This window comes from Giraffa tippelskirchi, chromosome 7, assembly GCF_054371585.1.
Source record: "Giraffa tippelskirchi isolate mGirTip1 chromosome 7, T2T-mGirTip1v1.2.pri, whole genome shotgun sequence".
Lineage (NCBI taxonomy): Eukaryota > Metazoa > Chordata > Mammalia > Artiodactyla > Giraffidae > Giraffa > Giraffa tippelskirchi.
This window is the reverse complement of record NC_137281.1, coordinates 50,276,600-50,296,631: the sequence shown is the minus strand read 5'-3', so window position 1 is coordinate 50,296,631 and position 20,032 is coordinate 50,276,600. Positions and strand designations below refer to the sequence as shown.

Genomic DNA, 20,032 nt, shown 5'->3' with positions numbered 1-20,032 from the left:
ATAAAATTGAAATTTTCTTATATTTCTGGAGAGATGAGTTTCTAGTTTTTGAAACAGAAGAAATCATAAAAGATGAAAATAACAACTACATGAAAAAGTGAACCTTTACCAAACCACCCCCCTCACCCCAAATTTTTAAGCCACTTCTAATATTAAAGAGACAAGAAACCAGTAATTTGGGCAATCTTTCAGCATGACACACAACAATGGCGTGAAGATGACAAGGACAACCTAGATTCTAGTGAAAAATGGGTCAAGAAATGAAAAGCTAATTCACACAAGAGAAACACAATCAGAAAGAAACATGCAGATCCCCACCTTATCAATAACCAAAAAAGTATACATTAAACAAGGTACTCGCTATCCCCTGTAGATTTAAAGTTATAAGATGAACTACACAAAAACATAAGGTTCATCAACTGACAATGTGGGGTCTATCCACACAATAAGGCAATATCAGCCACGAAAAGGAGTGAAGCACTGATACACACTGCAGTGTGGAAGAGCCTCTTTTAAAGACACTGCATTCAATGAAAGAGGCCAGTCACAAAGACCATGAAATATATGATTCTGTTCATAGGAAATGTCCAGAAAAGGTAACTCCATGGAGACAAAGTGGACTAGGAGTTGTCAGGGTCTGAGGCAGAGGAAATGGGAGGTGTTAACAAGGGTCTCTCCTTCAAGTGATGGAAATGTTCCAGAATTACACAGTAGGAGACTTACATAACTACTTGTGAATATAGTAATAACCACTGAAATGCACAATTTAAAATGGTAGCATTTCATGGCCTGTGAATGTTACTCCATTTTTTAAAATTTCATGCAATTGGGAAAAAAGAATGTACCACTAGACACCCCCACTATGTACACCATCAGTGGCAGCCTCAGGTGATGGACCTCTTCTTCTGGAACAATCTGGTATTACATTCCAAGAGCCATAGTAACATTCATGTCCTCTTACTTGGAATTCTAACCCAGGGAAATTATGTTAAGAATATAATTCAGAACAAAAGAAAACCAAATATACAAGGATATTTAGTGAGGTGTTTACAGGTGAAACCACCTTGTTCAAGTAAGAATAGTAAGCAAATTATGACTTAGCAGTTCCATGTAATATTAAACAACCATCAAAAAGAACATTGGCGCTTATATATAGTAACATTTTAAAATGCTTATAATGTGAGAAGTGAAAAAAAAAAAAGACTAAATTTTTGCCTACCACACAAAGATAACTAAAAATATCCTTTTCAGATAAGGGATAGAAAAGATTCTTTTTTTTCCCTCCTAGGCAATTGACTTTTATTAATCTCACAAAATCAAAAGAAATGTACTTTCTGGGGATTTCTCTGGCAGTCCAGTGGTTAAGACTGTGCTTCCACGGCAGGGAGCTTGAGTTCAACCCCTGGTCAGGGAACTAAGACCCCACATGACACACTGTGGCCAAAAAGTAACAAAAAAAAGAAAAAGAAAGTACTTTCTGTGATAGCTTCATGAAAAGTGAAATCCTGCCATCAAGACATTCTGCACCAATCCTGGTGGTCCAGTGGTTAAGAATCCACCTGCCAGCGCAGGGGACACTGGTTCCAACCCTAGTCTGGGAAGTTTCCATGTGCCTCAGGGTAACTAGGCCTGTGCGCCACAACTACTGAAGCCTGCATGCACTGGAGCCCGTGCTCTGCAATAAGAGAAGCCACCGAAATGAGAAGCCTGCACACTGCAACTAGAGAGTAGCCCCCGCTGGCTGTAACTAGAGAAAGCCTGTGCATAGCAACAAAGACTGAGTACAGCCAAAAATAAATAAAAAACCAAAAAGAAAGAAAGAAAGAAAGAAGTGAAATAAAGGACTCAGAAATGAAATAAAGCAAGGATGAAACAGTGTTGGTAGGCATTGAATCAATTTAAATACACTTATTTAAACAATACACTTATTTAAACAACTACAGTAATTTGTTACAAAATATGACTTGAACTTTTTTTTTAATAGTGGTTCTGTTCATGTCTGGGGCTAAAATCATTTTTCTGTTCTTTTTCCCTATCCTTTATTGTTGTGATAACGTTTACATAGTAAGTGTAAAACAAATTATGAAAACAAAATTCAAATAAAGACCATACCTTCTAAATACAAATGCCCATTTGTACTCATTAAACAATAAAATAATTACAAGTGGGCCTTTAATTATCGGTGATTAACTGTTAAGATGAAGACTCAAATGCAACTAGCTGATTCAGGAACTAAACTCAAGAAGCCAAATACAAGCGTAGCAAATTGGTCTCATCACTCTATCTCTGACTTATCTGTAAAGGCCTCAGGGAAGAACAAACCACTGCTTCCCATCCCCAGCCGAGGACAGGAGGAAGTCTGGGCCACGTCTAGGTCCCCCACCAGCCAGAGGGCAGTCTCACCTTGTCCACGATCCTCCCCGTGACTCCCATGCCGTTGAGGATGGTGACGTTGACGATAGTCGGCATGCCCCCATAGTAGATGGGCTGGGAGCAGTACGGCCACATGTAAGGACACTCGGTCAGGTCGATGTAGCTGGGGCTCAAGCTGAAACAGACAATACAGTGTTGCAGCAGACGGTGTCGGAAATGGCAATGACGCGACACAACCGCAGGAAAGCATCATCAGGGTGAGCCTCAACCAGGGCCCAGGAACCTGGCCTCACAGCACTCCCTGCGGTGAGAAGGCCTCTAGGCCAGCCGGCCTCGCCCACGGCACAGTGGGGTGCGTGGGGATCACCTCTGCCCCGCGAGCCTGGAGCCTGCAGCTGGGTAAGAACAAGTGCATGAGCGGCCCCAGGGCAGACTTGGACTCAGTCTCAAGTCATGGGGCAAAGATGGACTTTTTAATAACTGGACCTGGGACAAACGGGTGGCCATTTGGTAAAAGACAAAATTAGATTCACAACTCACAGCATACATATAGGAGTAAACCCCAAATGGAGCACAGTCTCAAGTAAATAAAAGAAAGCAAACAAGTAGAAGAAAACAGGGGTGAGTCTCTCCTTTACCTCAGGGCATGTGCCTCAAAATCCAGGGGCAAAAACAACAACAGACAAACTAACACAGCAGTTAAAACAGAAAAGCCATGCTGTTTCTGGCATGGCCAGAAACACTTTTACGACAAAAGGCAGCTAACAAACTGGGAGAAATACCTGCAGTAAAGGGTTACTTGCCCTAATATGTAAACAACGCTTAAACCAAGGGACAAAAACCCCAGAAAAAAAGAAAAATGGGTGAAAGAAATGAACACTTCACAGGAAAGATAAAGAAAAAGTTCTTACCTACAAAGTGTTCAAACTCACTCACAACCTGAGAACTGCAAATAAAAGCAACACTGAGGGAGCACTTCCCATGTGTCAGACAGGCACGAAGTGCGGCTCTGGGCAGACAGGCCAGCGGTACCCCCTAGGCACCCTCTGCTCAAAGCCTGGACCCAGCAACCCTGCTTCTAGGAATCTTCCCTGCAGACACACCTCCAACAAAACGAGGACACACAGACACAAGCAGCTTAAAATGACAAAATACTGAAAACATTTTAAATGCCCATATATAGACATGTACTTGAATACACAAAGGTATCCACACTAGGAAGCTATAAAAAAGAAGATCTCTGTGAATGGATACAATTTCCAGAATACTGTTACATGAAAAAAGTACAAAAGAGAATTTACAATAATGTATCCTTCATGTAACAAAGGGGATATATAAGATAGATATGTATCTGCTCATTTGTGAAAAAAGAAATGAAAGAAGGATAAACCAAAAACACAGGGCCTTGTTACCCATGGGGGTGGAGGGGAGGGGAGCAGAACAGAGGGATGGGAGGACGACACCCGGCCAGGCGCGCTCTGTGCAGTTCAGACCTTAGAGTCACTGTCCTTTCACAACACAATATGTAACCACCTGAAATCAACCAGAATGTATTGGGAATCCAAAAAGAAACACACATACTAACCAATGAACTCAACTATACTGAAAATAAACAGCAAAATCAGACTGACAAGGCCTGGTGGGGAGGAAGAAAAGCAATGAACTGAGGTCAGTGACAATATGATTACATTCTATAAATCTAAAAAGAACTACTCACAACTGCTATCCTCTAGTGAGTAAACTTGTGTTCACCAGGGTACAAGTTACAGTTCTAAAACTTTCCACATGTGCATACTAGGACCGAGTAAACAAAGAGACTTGGTGCAGAGTGACAGCCAGGCTGCCTGCTGCTGGAGAAGGATAACCAGCAAGAAGACTCGGTGAAAGCCGTGGGTGCGACAGGAGACAGGTGGCATCACAGACACAGAAAAGGTACAGGAGTGCATATGCGGACACTCGCCAGCTCGGTCTGCAGAAAGGGCCCAGAAACAAGCACAACCACCAAGAGCACACCTGAAGCCAGGTGTCCATTTCCAAACCCCACTCTCCAATTAAAGGACCAGGGCTGCTTGGACAAAGAACTGATAACCACAGTGGGCACAGAAATGCTGCCAGTGGACAATGATGGAGACACGATGAAAAGACACAGGAGCCAAAGAGAAGGAGCTCCAGAGAGCCAAATCTGGGACAACAGGAGCAATGAAATAAACAAAGACATCAACGGATTATAGTCAGAGTGAAACAAGGATCTGTGTCCATGCCAATGTAACTGAAATAATAAAGAGAGGAGGACAGCGCTTCCTTACAGCAAAATTTCAGTCAATAAATGCACAAGGAATGAGAGAAGCAGAAAATCGCCAGGGGCAATCTCTATATAAGAACCATCAGAGGAAAGAACCACCTAAGGATACTAAACGTAGTGACGGAGAGTATGGCAAGAAACAAGATCTTCTTCAAATGTGCCCCCATAAGACACTTCGCAGTCACAGAGAGACAGAGAGCCCCTGCAGTGGACACCTGGCACCACATCTCCTCCTGCCCAGGCCCGCTGACCAAACTCCCCGGACACTCCACATCTGTGCCAGGGACCAAGAGCAGCGTGCCCCAGGGCCGGCCCAGCCCTGGGGACTCAGCCTCCTCTAACAGTGACTTTGATTCAAGGAGTCTCCGGGATGAGAAAAGATTTCAGACCTGTGCTGGTATGAGGGTCCTCTCCCCACTTCTCCCGCCTCCTCCCCCTCATCCTTCATAGGCCCCTCCCCCAGGAGATCTCTTGGCATCCTCTTCCTGGAGGGTCCAGCCTGACACATCACCTAAACCTCAGGATGCAGGCAAGCAATGCCAAGAATAAAAGGAAGGGCACTGAGCCAACAAGCCCAACTGGAGAAAACCAAGGACACATGACAACCAAATGCAACGTGGATGCTGGCCTGGATCCTGGGGTGGGAAAAATCTGGGCAAAATCCAAACACAGCCTGCAGGTTAGTAGATGGTACTGCATCATTGTTAACTGCCAGGCTACGCAGCGTGTGCGATGGTTACATAAGATGCTAACACTGGAAAAGCCAGTGCAGGGTTGGAGTCCTGAAGTACGATATATGAGAACATCCATGTGATTTTTGCAAATTTCTCTAAGTTTAAGGTTACTTCAAAAAAAAAGTTTTACTAAGTAAAAAAAAGCGGAATTCATTACTTTAAATCACTGACATTACAAACAGCAGAACATGGGGAAGTGGGGAGCAGTCCTGGTGCCCTAGCAGAAGCAGTAGCATGAAGCTCCCCAAGGCCCCTGAGCCCTATGTGGGGGGGTGGGTTCTGTTTTGAGGCGAAAAGCCTGTGCTGAGGGAGCCCAGGAAGAGGAGAAAGGCCTGTGGGAGAGGCGGCACACCGACCTGGCCTGGGGCTTGTAGCTGTTGAGGATCTGATAGGCTCGGAGGAGATCCAGCTTGCCGTGGCCTTGTTCAAACATGTTGACACCAGGAAGCCGCCGGGCAGACGCAATCAGGGCCTGCTTCATGCTGGCTGGGTTCACCAGTTCACGTTTCTGGACTGTGCTGGGGGGAGAACCACATATTTGCTCATCTGCTCTTAGCAAAAGAAGGAAAACCAGACCATCTCTAACCCATAGCAGTGCAATCACACGACCTCCAACCTTGCTCTAACGGGATCTTCAGTAAAACTCGTGTAAGACAAGGGCAAACATGCTCATTTCTGCTCCTGCCTCGGGACTGACCACTTACCTCCTTCCAAGTGGCTGTGAGAACAAGGACTCTGGGCTCATAATAAACTGACCAGGAAAACATACTTTCCTACTAACTCAATACAGTTGACCTCAGAGGTTGCAGGTAGGAGTTACAGGTTCCTGACAGGACACAGACTCGCTGGGAGAAGGGGAGGATGGAGGTGGGTCCGGCAGGCACTCCATGCTGCATGGCCTAGAGGCATGGCCAGGAGTGAAGCTCACTGCCCCCCAGGCCTGTTTTGTCTGGAGGGCTGTGTGGGATGCACCGCCCTGGTGGAGGGCTCATCGTCAGAATGCAGCTGGACTCAGGCAGCAGCACCCAGACTCTCTCACTTGTTTTAGAACATCAGCATTAAAACATGTGCGTTTGTGTACCTACATGTTATAAATACAAGTAAACTGTGACTCCCTAAGTGCAGAGAAGAAATCCAGTAAACAGTGAAGAAAAATTCACTCTCCTCAGTTGCTAAGTATTTTTCTATGAGGATGGCTGGTCTTGAGTGTTAGTGCATTTTTTTGCTAACAGGTCTAGATGGGAATCTGACTTCAAGAGATGTGAGGAGAATAAAGCGGAACTTCTGGCAGAAATAAGAACTGCTCACAGCTCAGCCCCAGGTGGACGTCCTGCCCCTCCTGCCAACCAAGCAAGACCAGGCTCCAGCTCCGGCTGCTCCCAGGGCTCTAAGGCCAGAGCTGAGGAAGCGCTTCCCCGTGGCCTGGCATCTGCACGAGCTGCTTTTCACACTACAAAGCACTGCTGACCCCCCAGAGGTGCTCTCCCTGCTGCAGGGAGGAGGAAAGCAAAGGCATCCTCCCCACTGAAAATATCATCCTCAGAGAGGCTGCGAGGCTGGGAACGGAAGGCACCAAGGCCTCCCCTCCTGCTCCTGACAGTAGGAGACCAGACAGCTCCACCCTCTCACCAACGCCCACAAGAACCGTCAAGGCAGACTCCTGGCTCCTCTGCAGAGACGGGCCGAGGCCCCATGACAAACTGGTGAGCAGCAGGACTCGGTTCCTAGCCTGCTGCCGTCCACCCCTCCCAACCAAGCGACACTCACCTCACCAGCAAGGTGACGGCACCAGCCACCACCGGGGAAGCCACGCTAGTCCCCGAGAGAGCCCGGCAACCCCCTTTCACGCCCGAGCCCCGCACTCCAGCACCATAGGTGACGATGTCAGGCTTCACGCGGCCATAGCCTCCAGGCAGCTCCTGTAACAACAACAGTGTGCTGTCCATCAGGCCCCCACGTGGGCACATAGCCCTGAGCAGTTATGAGTGAAGAAACCAGAAACGCCATCAGCTAAACTGTGTAGCCTGAGCGTGGTGCTGGTTCTCATCTGAAATTCACGGCAATTCAGAAGAAGCTTAAATTATCATATAAAAAATAAAATTATTTTTGATGTGTTTTTATAATGACCAACATAATGCAATGCTCTACAGCCTTTAAAAAATGAATATTTAAAATTTTGCTAACATGCAAAACTGGAAACTGATTTATAGATGACTTAAAAATTAGAAATATGTTAGAAAAATCAGCAAGTTAAAATTAAAATTTAGGGGAAAAAAGACACATTTTCTTAATAAGGTAAAAAGTTACATGATATGGCTGGCATTTCAATCTACCACCAGAAGGGAAAGAATGACTTAGAACAGTCAGTGTAGCCATACAAGCAACCTAGGAAAAGATTTTAACTGAGAACTCTCTTAAGCTTCCCAGAAAACTGGGGGAAATGAGAACTCCACTGGCACTTATGTTCTGGAAGAAGGACACATGTGAAGTGAAAACTCCTTCCTGGCCATCACACATAAATGGACTCTGGACCTGCACAAGTGGGACAATGAGCAAAGATGTCTTCACCTGCAGCTTTGCAGATTATTCGGGAACATTTCTCAAAATGCCGTTAAAACACCTGCCTCGATAAAGACCAAGGACACAGCAGGTGGGTGAGAGGACCAGGAGGACAGTGGGTCCAGGTCAGGGTGCCCGGCTGCCATCCAAGGAAGCATCTGCTCGGACGGGAGGGGGAGTCAGCTGCATAACTACAGCCCAAGGAAGTACACACACACATGTGCACGCGCGCGCACACACACACACACAGACACTCCAGCAGGAAAGAGCCCCGCCTACCCAGGTGGTCATTCCCCGCGAGGAGAAGCGGGCGATGTTGTCCTCAAAGTCGATGCCGCCCACTCCGATGACATCCATCTGGTCAGCAGGGTTGTTCAGAGTGCTGCATCGAGGCACAAAAACACAAGGGGAGAGGAACCATTTTAAATGAAAGATTCAAATGAGGGCGAGGTCTGAGTCTGCAGCAGGTGCTCCTGTGACATGACCTGCGGCTGTGGCCCTGCCCCGCGCACTGCTGCCTCTGCCGGCTCAGTCTCCTCACACCTGGGTGCCCTCTCCTTCCTTCCCTCCCTGTCAGCTTACCACCCTCCCGCCCCAGGCTCACTTCTCCCTCGCTACTGCCAGGCGTGAACGAACACTCCCTCTGAGCTTCACAGGACCAATCTTCGTCACAGTATCACCTATGTACAAACCCTCACATCACCTCCCAACTGCTGCCAGTGCGTCCTCCTGCCTCCCCAGTGTGAGTCCAGATCCAGCGGAAGGAACTACAGCCACACACGTGTCCCTGCCACCGTCAGAAACAAAGCTCTCAAGTGGTCTCGGGCAGGTGTCCCCTCCCTCGCAGCAACTGTGGGGGCCACTCATCTCTCAGCAACCTGAGCTCCTCAGGGAGACAACATGGATGCACAAGGGAAGACCATGCAATTCTCCCCAGCACCTCAAGGGCACTAGATTTACCAAGAAATGATGGTGAAGTGGGAAATGACAGTCGCTTACACTATGGAGTCAAGGTGGAAGTCAAGACAAAGCTGAACTTTCTGAAAGTATAAGACCACCAGTTATGGAGGTTTGTCTATTTCAGCTCCACCACCAGTAAATGAACTCCTGAGCCACTACTGGCTCCATGCAGCTGAAATGACATCAGCAGGATTCAACTGTTTTAACCCACGGAGTCGATCCTGGCACCGCCTCCCTAGCTCACCCACCACCAACACACTACCAGCTGGTTGTACAAAGGCACCAACAGTGATTTCAGTTGGCTGACAGTGAAAGTTTACAAATTTCTGTGACATCAGAGAGCAGAGATTAGAACAGAAATCACTGGCAGAACCTCCCACTGAAGCTAGTACCAGAGAATGCCACCTTCCTGCCCTCCCTCTCCCTGCCAACCCCACACTTTGTGTGCTTTAAACCCTTAACATACAGAGGAAAGCATCTAAAAAGCTCTGCTGGCACTGAAAAGGGTGACATGCAGCACAGACTCCCAGGCACTGTGAAGTCCAAGTGTCAAGGGGCCGGACCCCAGAGAGCTCCCGGAAGGGGTACCCATGGGGACAGATCAGGCAGTGTCAGGCCTACAATACACAGCCCGGCTTCCTAGTGCATTATGGTCACCTGACCTGCCCTACCCAATGCCAGCAATAAGCCACACCTACTCAGGCTGTGCCCCGGCGACCGGGTACCACCCTCGGCCTGCCCAACAGCTGGTGGACTCTGGATCCCGTGAGGCTCCGTGGGCAGACACAAGTCTGACACCAGGGCCTCCTCTCCTGGGATCTTTGCTAACACACTGAGCACAAGCAGCTCTCTGATTAGAGGCTCCCACATGTGACTGCCCACAGGAGTCACAGGATTTCAGAAAAGTGACCAGCATGTGCAGAGCAGTCAGGATGGCATGTGGAAGAGCTGGTATGACCAGAAAGTCAAGCCAAGGGAGCAGTCAGCAGCAGGAGCAGGTGACGGCGACCGAAACATGGGGTCCCCAGGGAGGAGCTGGACTTGGGGGAGACAGAGTGAACAATGAGGCCACAACTGTGGAACTATGCCTGGGCCGGACCAGGCCCCTCATCCAATTTCCTAAGCAAGGTGTTACTGGGACACAGCTACACCGCCTTCACACTACTAGGGTAGCTGAGCAGGTACAACAAACACCATGTGGCCCACAGAGACTCCACTGTTCACAGAAAGCCTGCCAACCCCAGGCTAGACTACAGAAGACCTTGAAACCCAAGGAGAAGTTGAGATCCGACCAGGCAGTAACAGTCCTTAGTTAAGGAAACTGCTTGACCACACTTTAACAACAGAAACACAGAAAAAGGAAGAGAAAGGAACAACTACCACTCACAGAGGCTCAGTGTTCATGGTGCTTTCCCTTGGATGTCTCATTTCATCCTCACAGCCACCACCCTGAGGAAGGTCTCGTGCCCTCTGGAGCCACATGGGGTGGCCAGGCCTCAGGAAAGCAAAGGTCCCTCAGCCTAAGGACAGTCAGACCTGCCTGGCTCAGTCCCACATCACTCATGCAGGGAGGGGAGGGCTGGGGAGACTGAAGGCAGGAGGATGGGCTGGAAACTGACAATAACCTGGGGGTGCTGAGCTGTGGATGGCTGGCCTTGAGCAGGGACATCAGAACTGGGGGAGTGGAAAACGGAGAAACATTAGAAACAGAAGACAAGAACGCCTAATGAGAGATTGCTAAGTAACTGGTGTCTGTCACAGCGGAACTTAGTTGGGGACATGTTTATGCCACTCACACTCATGAGTCACAACCTGGACCCCCATAAGGAGAGTGGGATCAATGACGGAACTCAAAGGCTGGAACCATGACCTGGAGCATCATTAATTTCAGAGTTCAGCCTAATCCTCTGCCCTGGACAGTTTCACACGTGCTCAGTCAGGGCTCCAGAGGCCTGCTCTGTGCAGCTGCACAGCCAGGACACCACGCAAGATAGCACGCATGCTCTGTGGGGCACGAGCACACAGCTGTGCCGGCGGCTCTCCTGGACCGGGGCACGCAGGGGCAGGACTGTGCATTTGGTCCTTCCCTGCATTACCGCAAACCCCCTGCCACAGCACTGAACCGCACCCAACCCGGGAACCCATCAAGGACGGTGACAGACGCCCCATGCCAAGTGTGTCAGCATGAGACATTACTAGAGACATTATCTACAGAATAAAACTTGGGGCTATGAGCAGAAAGGAAATTCAGATCTCTAACAGATACCGCCTGTGAACCAGTGACTCATGTCCCGGATCTCTAGCTACTCTGACGTGAACTGACTGACCACGACAACCGGGCACAGAGGGACGTGTCTGTGACACTGCTCTCTGGCGCCTCCTATCTGATCTGATCCTTCCCATCTGTGTCCATCATGCCAGCCTGCACGTTCTCCTGTTAGTTTCGTTGTATCTGCATCTTACTTTTCCTAAAAAGGCAGGCGTCTCATCTTATCTACCTCCTCACCTTGTGCCCTGTGCACAGAGGGTCTCAATAAATACTGTGGAACCCACTTATTTCTAGCAGATTTATTCTCCTGACTGCTTGTGGGAGTAAAAAGAGTACAGTAAAAATGTTAAGAAAGAAAGTGAAATGTTAGGCCTCCAAATTACTATTTCCAGTAAAGGTGAAAAAAAAAAAAATTAAACAGAAACAAGACTGTCCTTGAGTCACAACTGCTGGAGTGAGTGAGTACCTGAGATTCATTACTAAGTCTTTTTTGTATGTATTGAAAATTTCCACAACACAAAGTTTTAGATAGATATAAACAGGTACAGAAAGATACAGAGACAGACAGACAACGGTATTTCTGTTATTTCAAGGAAAAAGATACCTCTAAGGTTATTCCTATCAGAGATACTTACCCATAAAGAGGCCCGTCATTGCCAATAGCAGAAACCATGATGACATTGTTAGCTGTTAATTCCCACACCTACAAAATTAGCAAGCATTTACTTATGAAAGAACATCCCTTTTAGACAATCAACATATAGCTGTCCAAAAACAACCACAACTTTCAAAAAGAGAACTAAAAAATAAGAGATTCCCTGAAAGTACAACATTGGGCCAGTATAGACATGTCTTGTCTGGCAGCCAATGTGTCAAGAAGAGACTCCAGGACATAGGTCCCTGTGGCACAGAGCAAACCCAGGCTTTCCTGATATGTCCAGAGAAGACAGGCCTCGTGCTCAGGTGTGAGGCACCAACACAGCACCATAACCTGCTGCCCACCCAAGTCCCTACAGCTCACGTCCTCAGAGCTCTCCCCATGTGGGCGACAAAGCCACCAGCACGCTAGACACCAAGCAAAGTGGGGGAGCGGGAGAGCAGGAGCCGCCACCAAACCAGCATGGTCCCCTGCAGAGATAGGACCAACCTTGTCGACGAAGGGGTGGTCCATGAAGTCGGGGCCACCAATGCTCAGGTTCAGTACGTCAATCTTCTTCAGGATGGCGTAGTTGAAGGCGTCCAAGAACCAGGACGTGTAGGAGACCTGGCCATGTGAAAACAGTGCTTTAGGTGTTACAATGGAAGTCTCCAAACACCAGACTCCCAGTGGCATGAAGTATTCACGTAAACTTCAGAAAGAGGTCCCAAGAACCACGAAGGCTCTACCATATACACCACTGCACCCAGAGTCTCCGCTCTTCGGGCCTGGACACCAGGGAGGGTGGGGTCCCAGGTTCCTGTCCTGCTGGGTCTCATGTCCAGCACCTTCCTGACCTTATAGCCCACCTGCCCGCCCAGGGGAGACCCCAAACTTCTAGTTGCCTCTCTTGTAGAAGGACTTGTCCTAAGACACATCTATTCAGTTAAGTGTTTCCAAACAGTTTAACGTATTTGTCCAATATTCTTTATTCCTAAATAGACTGAATGCCATTTTACAGAATTATTTCTCTGATAGTTATTATTTCTCTCATAGTTTCCTCACAAAAATTAAATTACTTCATGTACCACCATTCGGGTGCTTTGTAAGATATAAAATTAAACAGAGTAGGAAATAATAGACTAAAAACAATGGAGTAAAGTGCTGGAGGGAATAAAAAGACTTTCAATCCAGAATTTGATGCTCAGTTAAATAGTTTTTTGACAATAAAGATGAAATAAAGATATTTTCAGATAAACTAGAGCTGACAGAAATCATGGCTAACAGACTGCATTACAAGCAATACTAAAGGCATCTCTTCATACTGAAAGGAAATTACATGATGTGGAAACTTGGATCCACAGGTAAAAATAAAGAGCACTAGAAATTAAAAACATGCGAATAAACACAAAATGTTAAAAAAAAAAAAAACAGTAGAAAGAGAATATGATTCAGAATTATGTTTTTTAAAGGCTTTTAAACAAGGAAATACAGTTGCACTTGCTTGAATATGCAAAAGAAATTCTAGAAGGAGAGGATTAAGAAAAAAAGAAACCATCACATGGGGGACATGGGGAAGTGAGGTAAAAACCTGCTGGATGGGAGGGTTGGGAGAATTATCCCTGTGTGCCCTGGATGTTTGTGAACTATGTATTACCCGGGCAAAAATTAGACTTTAACAATAAATAAATAACCAGGACCCTCTCTCTTTTCAATAATGTTTCCAAATGCAGAGGGAGGGAGCAAGCTTCTAAATCCTCGTGACCCAACACGGTGCTGGCTGCTGGGCACACACTGACCCTCAAGGCAGTCAGCCCAGCAAAGCAGCAAGAACACAAATGTGGATTATTCTCAAGTAAAAGTGTGGCCGAGGCATGGTGGACAGGAGAAACGGGAGGTCAAGGAACCCCCTTGGAGCAGGGTCTTTGGGGTTCCGGTAGGAGGGCTAAGCCACGTGGGGGGCCGGGAGCTGCTCAGCATCATGGACGTGCACTGCCTTTAAACCAGCATGCGTCTTCTAGAGTTTCGACTTTTCACATTTTAAAACCAATTCTTTAAGTTTCAGGGGCCCTCAAAACACATACCTGGTTGTTGGTAAAGACTCTGAAAATATGAAGTTCTGCATCGGGAGCAAATCCCTGGCACTCTCTCATGCTGGCTATCACGCCTGCCACGAACGTGCCATGACCCAGCCCTGCTGTCCGAAAGAAAAAAGTCATGAAGCACGGCTGATAATGTGGGCCATCGATTCAAACAGACTCGTTCTCCAAGTCCAAGACAGAGTCCCCAGTGCCGCGCCAGGGCCTCCACTGAGAGCCTGCACCTCACCAGCCCCACCTCGGGGGCCAGCAGCTTCTGCTCCCCCCGAACAGCAAGGATTCCTCCCACCAGGCAGCCCCTCTCCTCAGTCACCTCCCAACCTCCTCTGAGATAGTTAGAAAAGCTTCTGCCAAAGGTACAAAGCAACTTGGGTTTGTCTGAATAACTGTTGTATACAGACTATTTAATCATTTACACAGAAAAACCCCCTCAGCTGATAAAAGGGAGGATGGCAGCGACCAGAAACGCCCCTCAGGCCCCTGGCCACCCACCGTCGTCCAGCGTTCGCTCATTGGTCCAGTTGGTTCTCTCCTTCACGTTTTTGAAGTGGGGGTGCTTCTCACTTAGCCCAGTGTCAAACACGGCAACCCTTACGTTAGTGCCTTATTCCAAGAAGAGAGCAGAATCGTGTTCAGAGAAACCACTGTTCTGGATTTTTGTCTATAAAATACATTCCTCATTGGGGCCCACACAGAACACCAGGGGACCCAGAGCCAAAGCCCGCGCACAGAGTGCACACAGTAGGGAGATGCCCGGGGCCTGGCTGAGCCGAGGCCAGAGAGAGGGGACGGCTGAGGATGGCTGATACCAGCTGCTAAGTAAGACCCATGGACACATAGCAAGTCCCTCTGGCCACCCCTCAACTGTCACCCACACCTGGGCGTGAAACCACCTCCCCCAAATCCTCCACCGATGATGGACTGTCCTCTTCAGGCAATTTTCTCCAGGCTCCATTCCCCTTAGAGGGGCCCTGAGGGCAGTGCAGAGCACCACAAGGCCCTCACTCACGGGGGGGTGGGGGGGGGGTGGGTCCTCCTCCTGACAAGGACTCAGTGCTGTTCATTCATAACAACAACTGCAGACAGGAGCTGTCACCCACATGCAGGGAAAACCACACTTAAAGGAAAACCACTATACTACACACTTTCCTATAATAACAAGTCTATTTCAGATACTGGCCAAAAGCTATGTGCACCAATGCGAAATATGATTGATACTGTCAGATCAAGGAATTCTAGAAAATATGTAGGAAAAAAAATACAAGATACTCATATTATTTAAAAGCTAACAGGAGTAAGCCTCGATACGTTAATGTCTTCCCAGTAAGAGTTGTGTTTACATATCAATACTACATTAAATAATCAATTACAATGAAATAACCATCAAAGTATATCGTTTCCTTTTTTAAAATGCGCATACAACACTAGAAAATAGCTAGTTTGGGGGAAATAAAAAATGCTTTTCTGATGATTAGAGAATATCTGTTTTCTGAAGCTTTTGTCCTAAAAAGATAAACCAAGAGGAAATCATCATTTAATAAAATGTCAGTCTCCTGAGTGTTAAGTCTGAGCAGGGGTAAGGTCTCTGGGTCTCTAAGCCAAGGAGAAATGGAAAGACACCAAGACAAACTGTGACGTATGAGGAGCCAGAGACGTGAGTTAATGTTTAGGGTCCAAACTTCCACATCAGTTAAAACAGGAATTTTCTGCCATGATGAATCAGTAAGAAAAAACATTTGATTGGCTGTGAGTTCTATTTTCTAAGAAACGGTCTTTTAATACTGTTTCCTGTTCTGAAACAAAAGATAACAACCTCAACAATCACTTAGCCATGCTGCACACAGGACACTGCATGGGAGGATGTCCTCAAATCAGGGTGACATCTCTGGATTTGATTTCCTTCCCTGGGAAATGACAGAATTCCACTGGACTGCCAGTCAGCCCTGGCATGGGCAGTACTACGTCTGATCATGTGCAACAACAGGAAAGAAACATGCCCTGACCACCTCAGAAACAGTAAGACACAAAAAGTGAGCAGGACTAGACAAAGACAGGAGCTGTCACCCACTCGCAGGACAAAGGGACAGCTGAGTGCGTCCAGCTCAACCCACAGAGGGACAGATGCATGAGGTGGCACACCCTCAGCTACGGGTGCTGGAGAGGGAGGAGGCCTGCCCGGCCCCCCATGCCCACCTGTGTAGCCCATCTGCCACAGCACATCGGCCTGCAGCGTCTGGGCGACCTGGCGCGGGATGGCCCTGAGCAGCCGCCGACTCGAGTGTCTCCCGGTTGCGTGCCAGAAGCCTGAGCCCAGGGAGAGGCTGGCCCTGCGCAGGGGCCGCGACGACTGCCACTTCTGGCTCCAGCGGGTCTCGTTACAGGGCGCGCCAGGCTCAGCTGCAAGCAAGGAGAGCAGAAACTCAGGACGCGTACCTGTCAGGGGAAACTCCTTCCACCAGCGCAGGGACCCCCTCCTGAAACCCCAGTGCGGGAGAGTGACACTCTCTCCCCTATGCTAGAAAGAACTTCTCAACACAGTTATGTTCACAGGACATTATTTAGCCACCACATTCTTCTCAAACAGTTCTTTACCTGGAATCTTCTAACCAATAAGAGGGAGGGAACAATTGATAAAATAATCATTTCTAAAGAAATAAAGTCAGTTTTGATACTGAAATTGAAGAAATGCTTGGTATTTCACCAACCACTTATTCTCAATGAACCAGAAAGGGGCTGGGGGGAGGGCAGAGTGCAAGAAATCGTGCACTAAGCAACAGTGCAGTTTCTCTGTTTACTGCGTGAACTCAGGCAGGAAGAAGCCCTGTGATCCCAGGACACCTCACTCCGACCTTGTCCTACTGTGACCTGCTCAACGTCCTCAGCATGAGTATCTACTAGAACATCGCCCTTCAAAAAGCAAAACACCTACAGAGGACTCAGGGAGAACTGCTGGGGGTGACACTTCACATCTTGATTTTGTTGGTGGGTACCTGACTGCACTTTTATCAAGACCTACCAAACTGTGCACTAAAAAGCATGAATTTTACCATCTGTAAGCATTTTTTTTTAATGGAAAAAAAAGCAGAAATATCACAAGGGTGTCCCTTTACCTTTCATAAACCATGCTATGAAGAAAAAAACATATTTCAAACCCTTCTCTACGGGACCATCTGTAATGCTACTGAGGTTCTGTTTCTAAAGGAAGTTACTACCCTCTCCTTCTGGTCTCACCAGGCTACACCCATGAAAATACAAGGACCTGGAGAAATACACAGATGTGTCAATTCCATTAAGTGACTATTTGCACACTGCAACTGAAACGATTCTGCACTGACCCTCCCATATTGACTCTGTGCCTTCAGTCAACAGCCGGGGCACTGACTGAAGGACAATATTCAAACCAAGGAGGGTCTGCCAGGCTCTCTCCAGCAGACCATACTACATCTGGAGGACTGAACTCAGTTCTCGCTTTACTCATTAGGAGCAATTTAGAGAAAACGGGACATATTTGAAAGCAAGCCATGAAAAGGGTAAGGCCAGGTCATATGAGTAGCCCCTGAAAGAACTGGGATCTATTATCCCAGAGACAAGTAACAGATAGGGGACACAAAGCCGTCCTCCGAATGCCTCGCAGTGCTGTCTTGTGGAAATCAGGCCAGCTCTGTCTTACAGCCCACCGAGACCAGGGGTGGGATCCAGAGTGTGACAGGTTCCGACCCAAAATAAAGCAAAGCATTCTCACAACAGAGCCACAGAAGAATGAGCTGGCTTTTTTTTTTTTTGGCTGCACCATGCACCATATGGATCTTAATTCCCTGACCAGGGATTAAACCTGGGCCCCAGCACTGAAAGTGCAGAGTCCTGACCACTGGACCGCCAGGGAATTCCTAAAAATGAACATTTAATGTCTGCTTATAACAACCCAAGAACTCTGCTAAGCTCTCTTCACATGCACTATTTCCTTTCACCTTCGGAAGAACTCAGGTGGGCAGCATCATCTCCATTTTCTAGATGAGAAGAGCTGAAGCTTAAAGAAAAGGTGCTCATGACAGGTACTCACAGCTCATGACCAGAGGAAGAGACACACCATTTCCTTTCTGGGCAGCGCAGCAACGGACAACCATGCTGGAGAGGGTACAGAAGGGGACCCCCAACCAGGAAACTCTATATACTTCCCATGCTATCACATTTCCTAAAATATTCTGCAGCTCTTTAAAGAATAAAAAGGCACAAGGCATACATTTGGCTAACTGCACAGGCTTGATTTGTTTTTATCTCCATGGATTGCTTTGAGGTGATTTGCTTTTCAAAGAGAAAAAGCACCACGAAACATGGACTAATGGAAAGAGCTCTGCGAAGTCAGACACCTCTGAACTCCGCAGCTGGCACATGAACTGGCTTGTCCCCTGGGTGTGTTTTTAAACCTCAGAGGCTCTCAGGCCTCATATGACAGACATCTTATTTCATTTTCCTTCTAATGAAAGAAATGACAATAAGCAATAACAGATGTAGCTATTTCCTACCTCATTTCTGACGAACAGGGAAAAACCCTTTCCCCTTTGGTAGTACACCTGCTTTGGAAACTAGCATGTAATAATCTGCAACTGGTTATCTAAGAACAAACTTCTCTCCACAGGCCTGTCGTAAGGACTCGGAGAATGAGCCCTGGAGCTGAAAGGGACTCAGCCAATTCCTTCCATCCCCGCACGTGCCCGGCTTCCAGCTTCAAAAAGCCTGGCTGAGACACAATGGTGCATGGTCAGGAGGGTCTGAGAAAAGCAAAAAGAAACCCAAAGAAAAGGCGTTTTGCCAGATGCATCCAAAACAAAAACATGCACTGGAAGACGCAAAATGCAAGCAAGGAGACTCAAAGACACCATCTTGGTTTCCGAGTGTGAAGGGGCGTCAGGGCCTCACAACCTGAAAGCTTTGAGAGAAACCTGGTGAAAATCTCTTCCTACACAACAGAGATCACTCTTACTGCAAACTTCCGATCAGAAGCACCAAGTCTCCTTTCTGTTTTAATTCCTGCTGAGAAAGTGTTCATAGCTGATGAAAGAGGGGGTGTTCACTGTGCAATTTCTCAGATACTGCCCTGTGTGAGCACGCACACCCCCTCTGTTTCCAGTGCAGCAGAAACGCACACAGACCAGCCCTCAGGAGCAGTACTCACCCTCCGTGTACTTGAGGGAACGAAAGACTTTCCGCTGAGGTGTTACCCGCTTGATGTTTGGATGGTCTTCAAGAGTCAGCAGCCCCGCCTTCTGTTTCTCTTTTATCTGAATCACCTCAAAATCACTAGGGTAGTCACTGGATGGATTGTTTCGAGGTATAATTCTCCAGTTGTCGATTGCACTGCTCTTCAGGGCGCTTGAAATAAATGAATTTCTAGCTTTGGCCGTAAAGTATCCATTGAAAGCCACAATGTACTCTGAAATCAATCACCACAAAATAAAAATAAGAACTTACGAACCTATGACATGTAAGATTATATCTAATATAAAATTTTCCTGGTAAAAGAAAACATATATATCATAAAACCTACAGCAGAAAGAGCAGTCAACAGACTAGTTTAAACTACTTTAAACACCCTGGATGGCAGTTTCCAGAGCTCTGAGCTAAAACGATCTGGATGAACCCCACTGATCACAGGACACATCACTCAAAACCAGACACCTGAGCTATTTTTCAAACACCGAGTGTTAAGAGAAGTTTGAGCATATGGCAGAGAAATGCATGTAAGGTTTCAAGTAGGAAGGAGGAATTCAGAGAAGTGAAGGCTCTCTTCTTCCTGAAAAGTTAACAAAACTTAGAGCAGATCATATAAGACTCATTGCTTAGTTATTCACAACTAGTCACATAAACTTTCAGCCCCTCCAAAGTCCCCACCCTCAACAGCTATCATGACATCTGTCCCATGGAATCCAATTTTAGGGAAATAATTCAGAATGTCAATTTACTTGCTTTATATGAAATAACTAAACTGAAAAAACAAACCAGCAGAATTAATATACAAACACTATGCACTCAGCCCATTTGATATTTATTGCAGAAGAGAGGGAAATGTTTTTGACAAAAGCTAATGTTTATAATAAATCT

The 20,032-nt window shown here is 47.0% G+C and overlaps 1 protein-coding gene across 10 annotated transcripts in view; it reads right to left on the bottom strand.

The window, feature by feature from the left end:
• Positions 1-20,032, bottom strand: part of MBTPS1 (membrane bound transcription factor peptidase, site 1) — a 45,314-nt gene that overhangs the window by 15,562 nt on the left and 9,720 nt on the right. For 5 of the 10 annotated variants that reach the window (XM_081514009.1, XM_081514007.1, XM_081514015.1 and 2 more), the window contains 10 exons: positions 19,107-19,364; positions 16,127-16,330; positions 14,426-14,536; positions 13,919-14,031; positions 12,345-12,461; positions 11,833-11,900; positions 8,248-8,350; positions 7,177-7,328; positions 5,766-5,927; positions 2,404-2,548 (listed from right to left, as the gene is read on the bottom strand). In XM_081514009.1, the coding sequence (XP_081370135.1) occupies positions 2,404-2,548; positions 5,766-5,927; positions 7,177-7,328; positions 8,248-8,350; positions 11,833-11,900; positions 12,345-12,461; positions 13,919-14,031; positions 14,426-14,536; positions 16,127-16,330; positions 19,107-19,364 (1,433 nt within the window). Of the gene's footprint in view, positions 1-2,403; positions 2,549-5,765; positions 5,928-7,176; positions 7,329-8,247; positions 8,351-11,832; positions 11,901-12,344; positions 12,482-13,914; positions 14,032-14,425; positions 14,537-16,126; positions 16,331-19,106; positions 19,365-20,032 lie in introns of all 10 variants that reach the window. The other 5 variants (XM_081514012.1, XM_081514014.1, XM_081514011.1 and 2 more) reach the window with 2 other exon arrangements.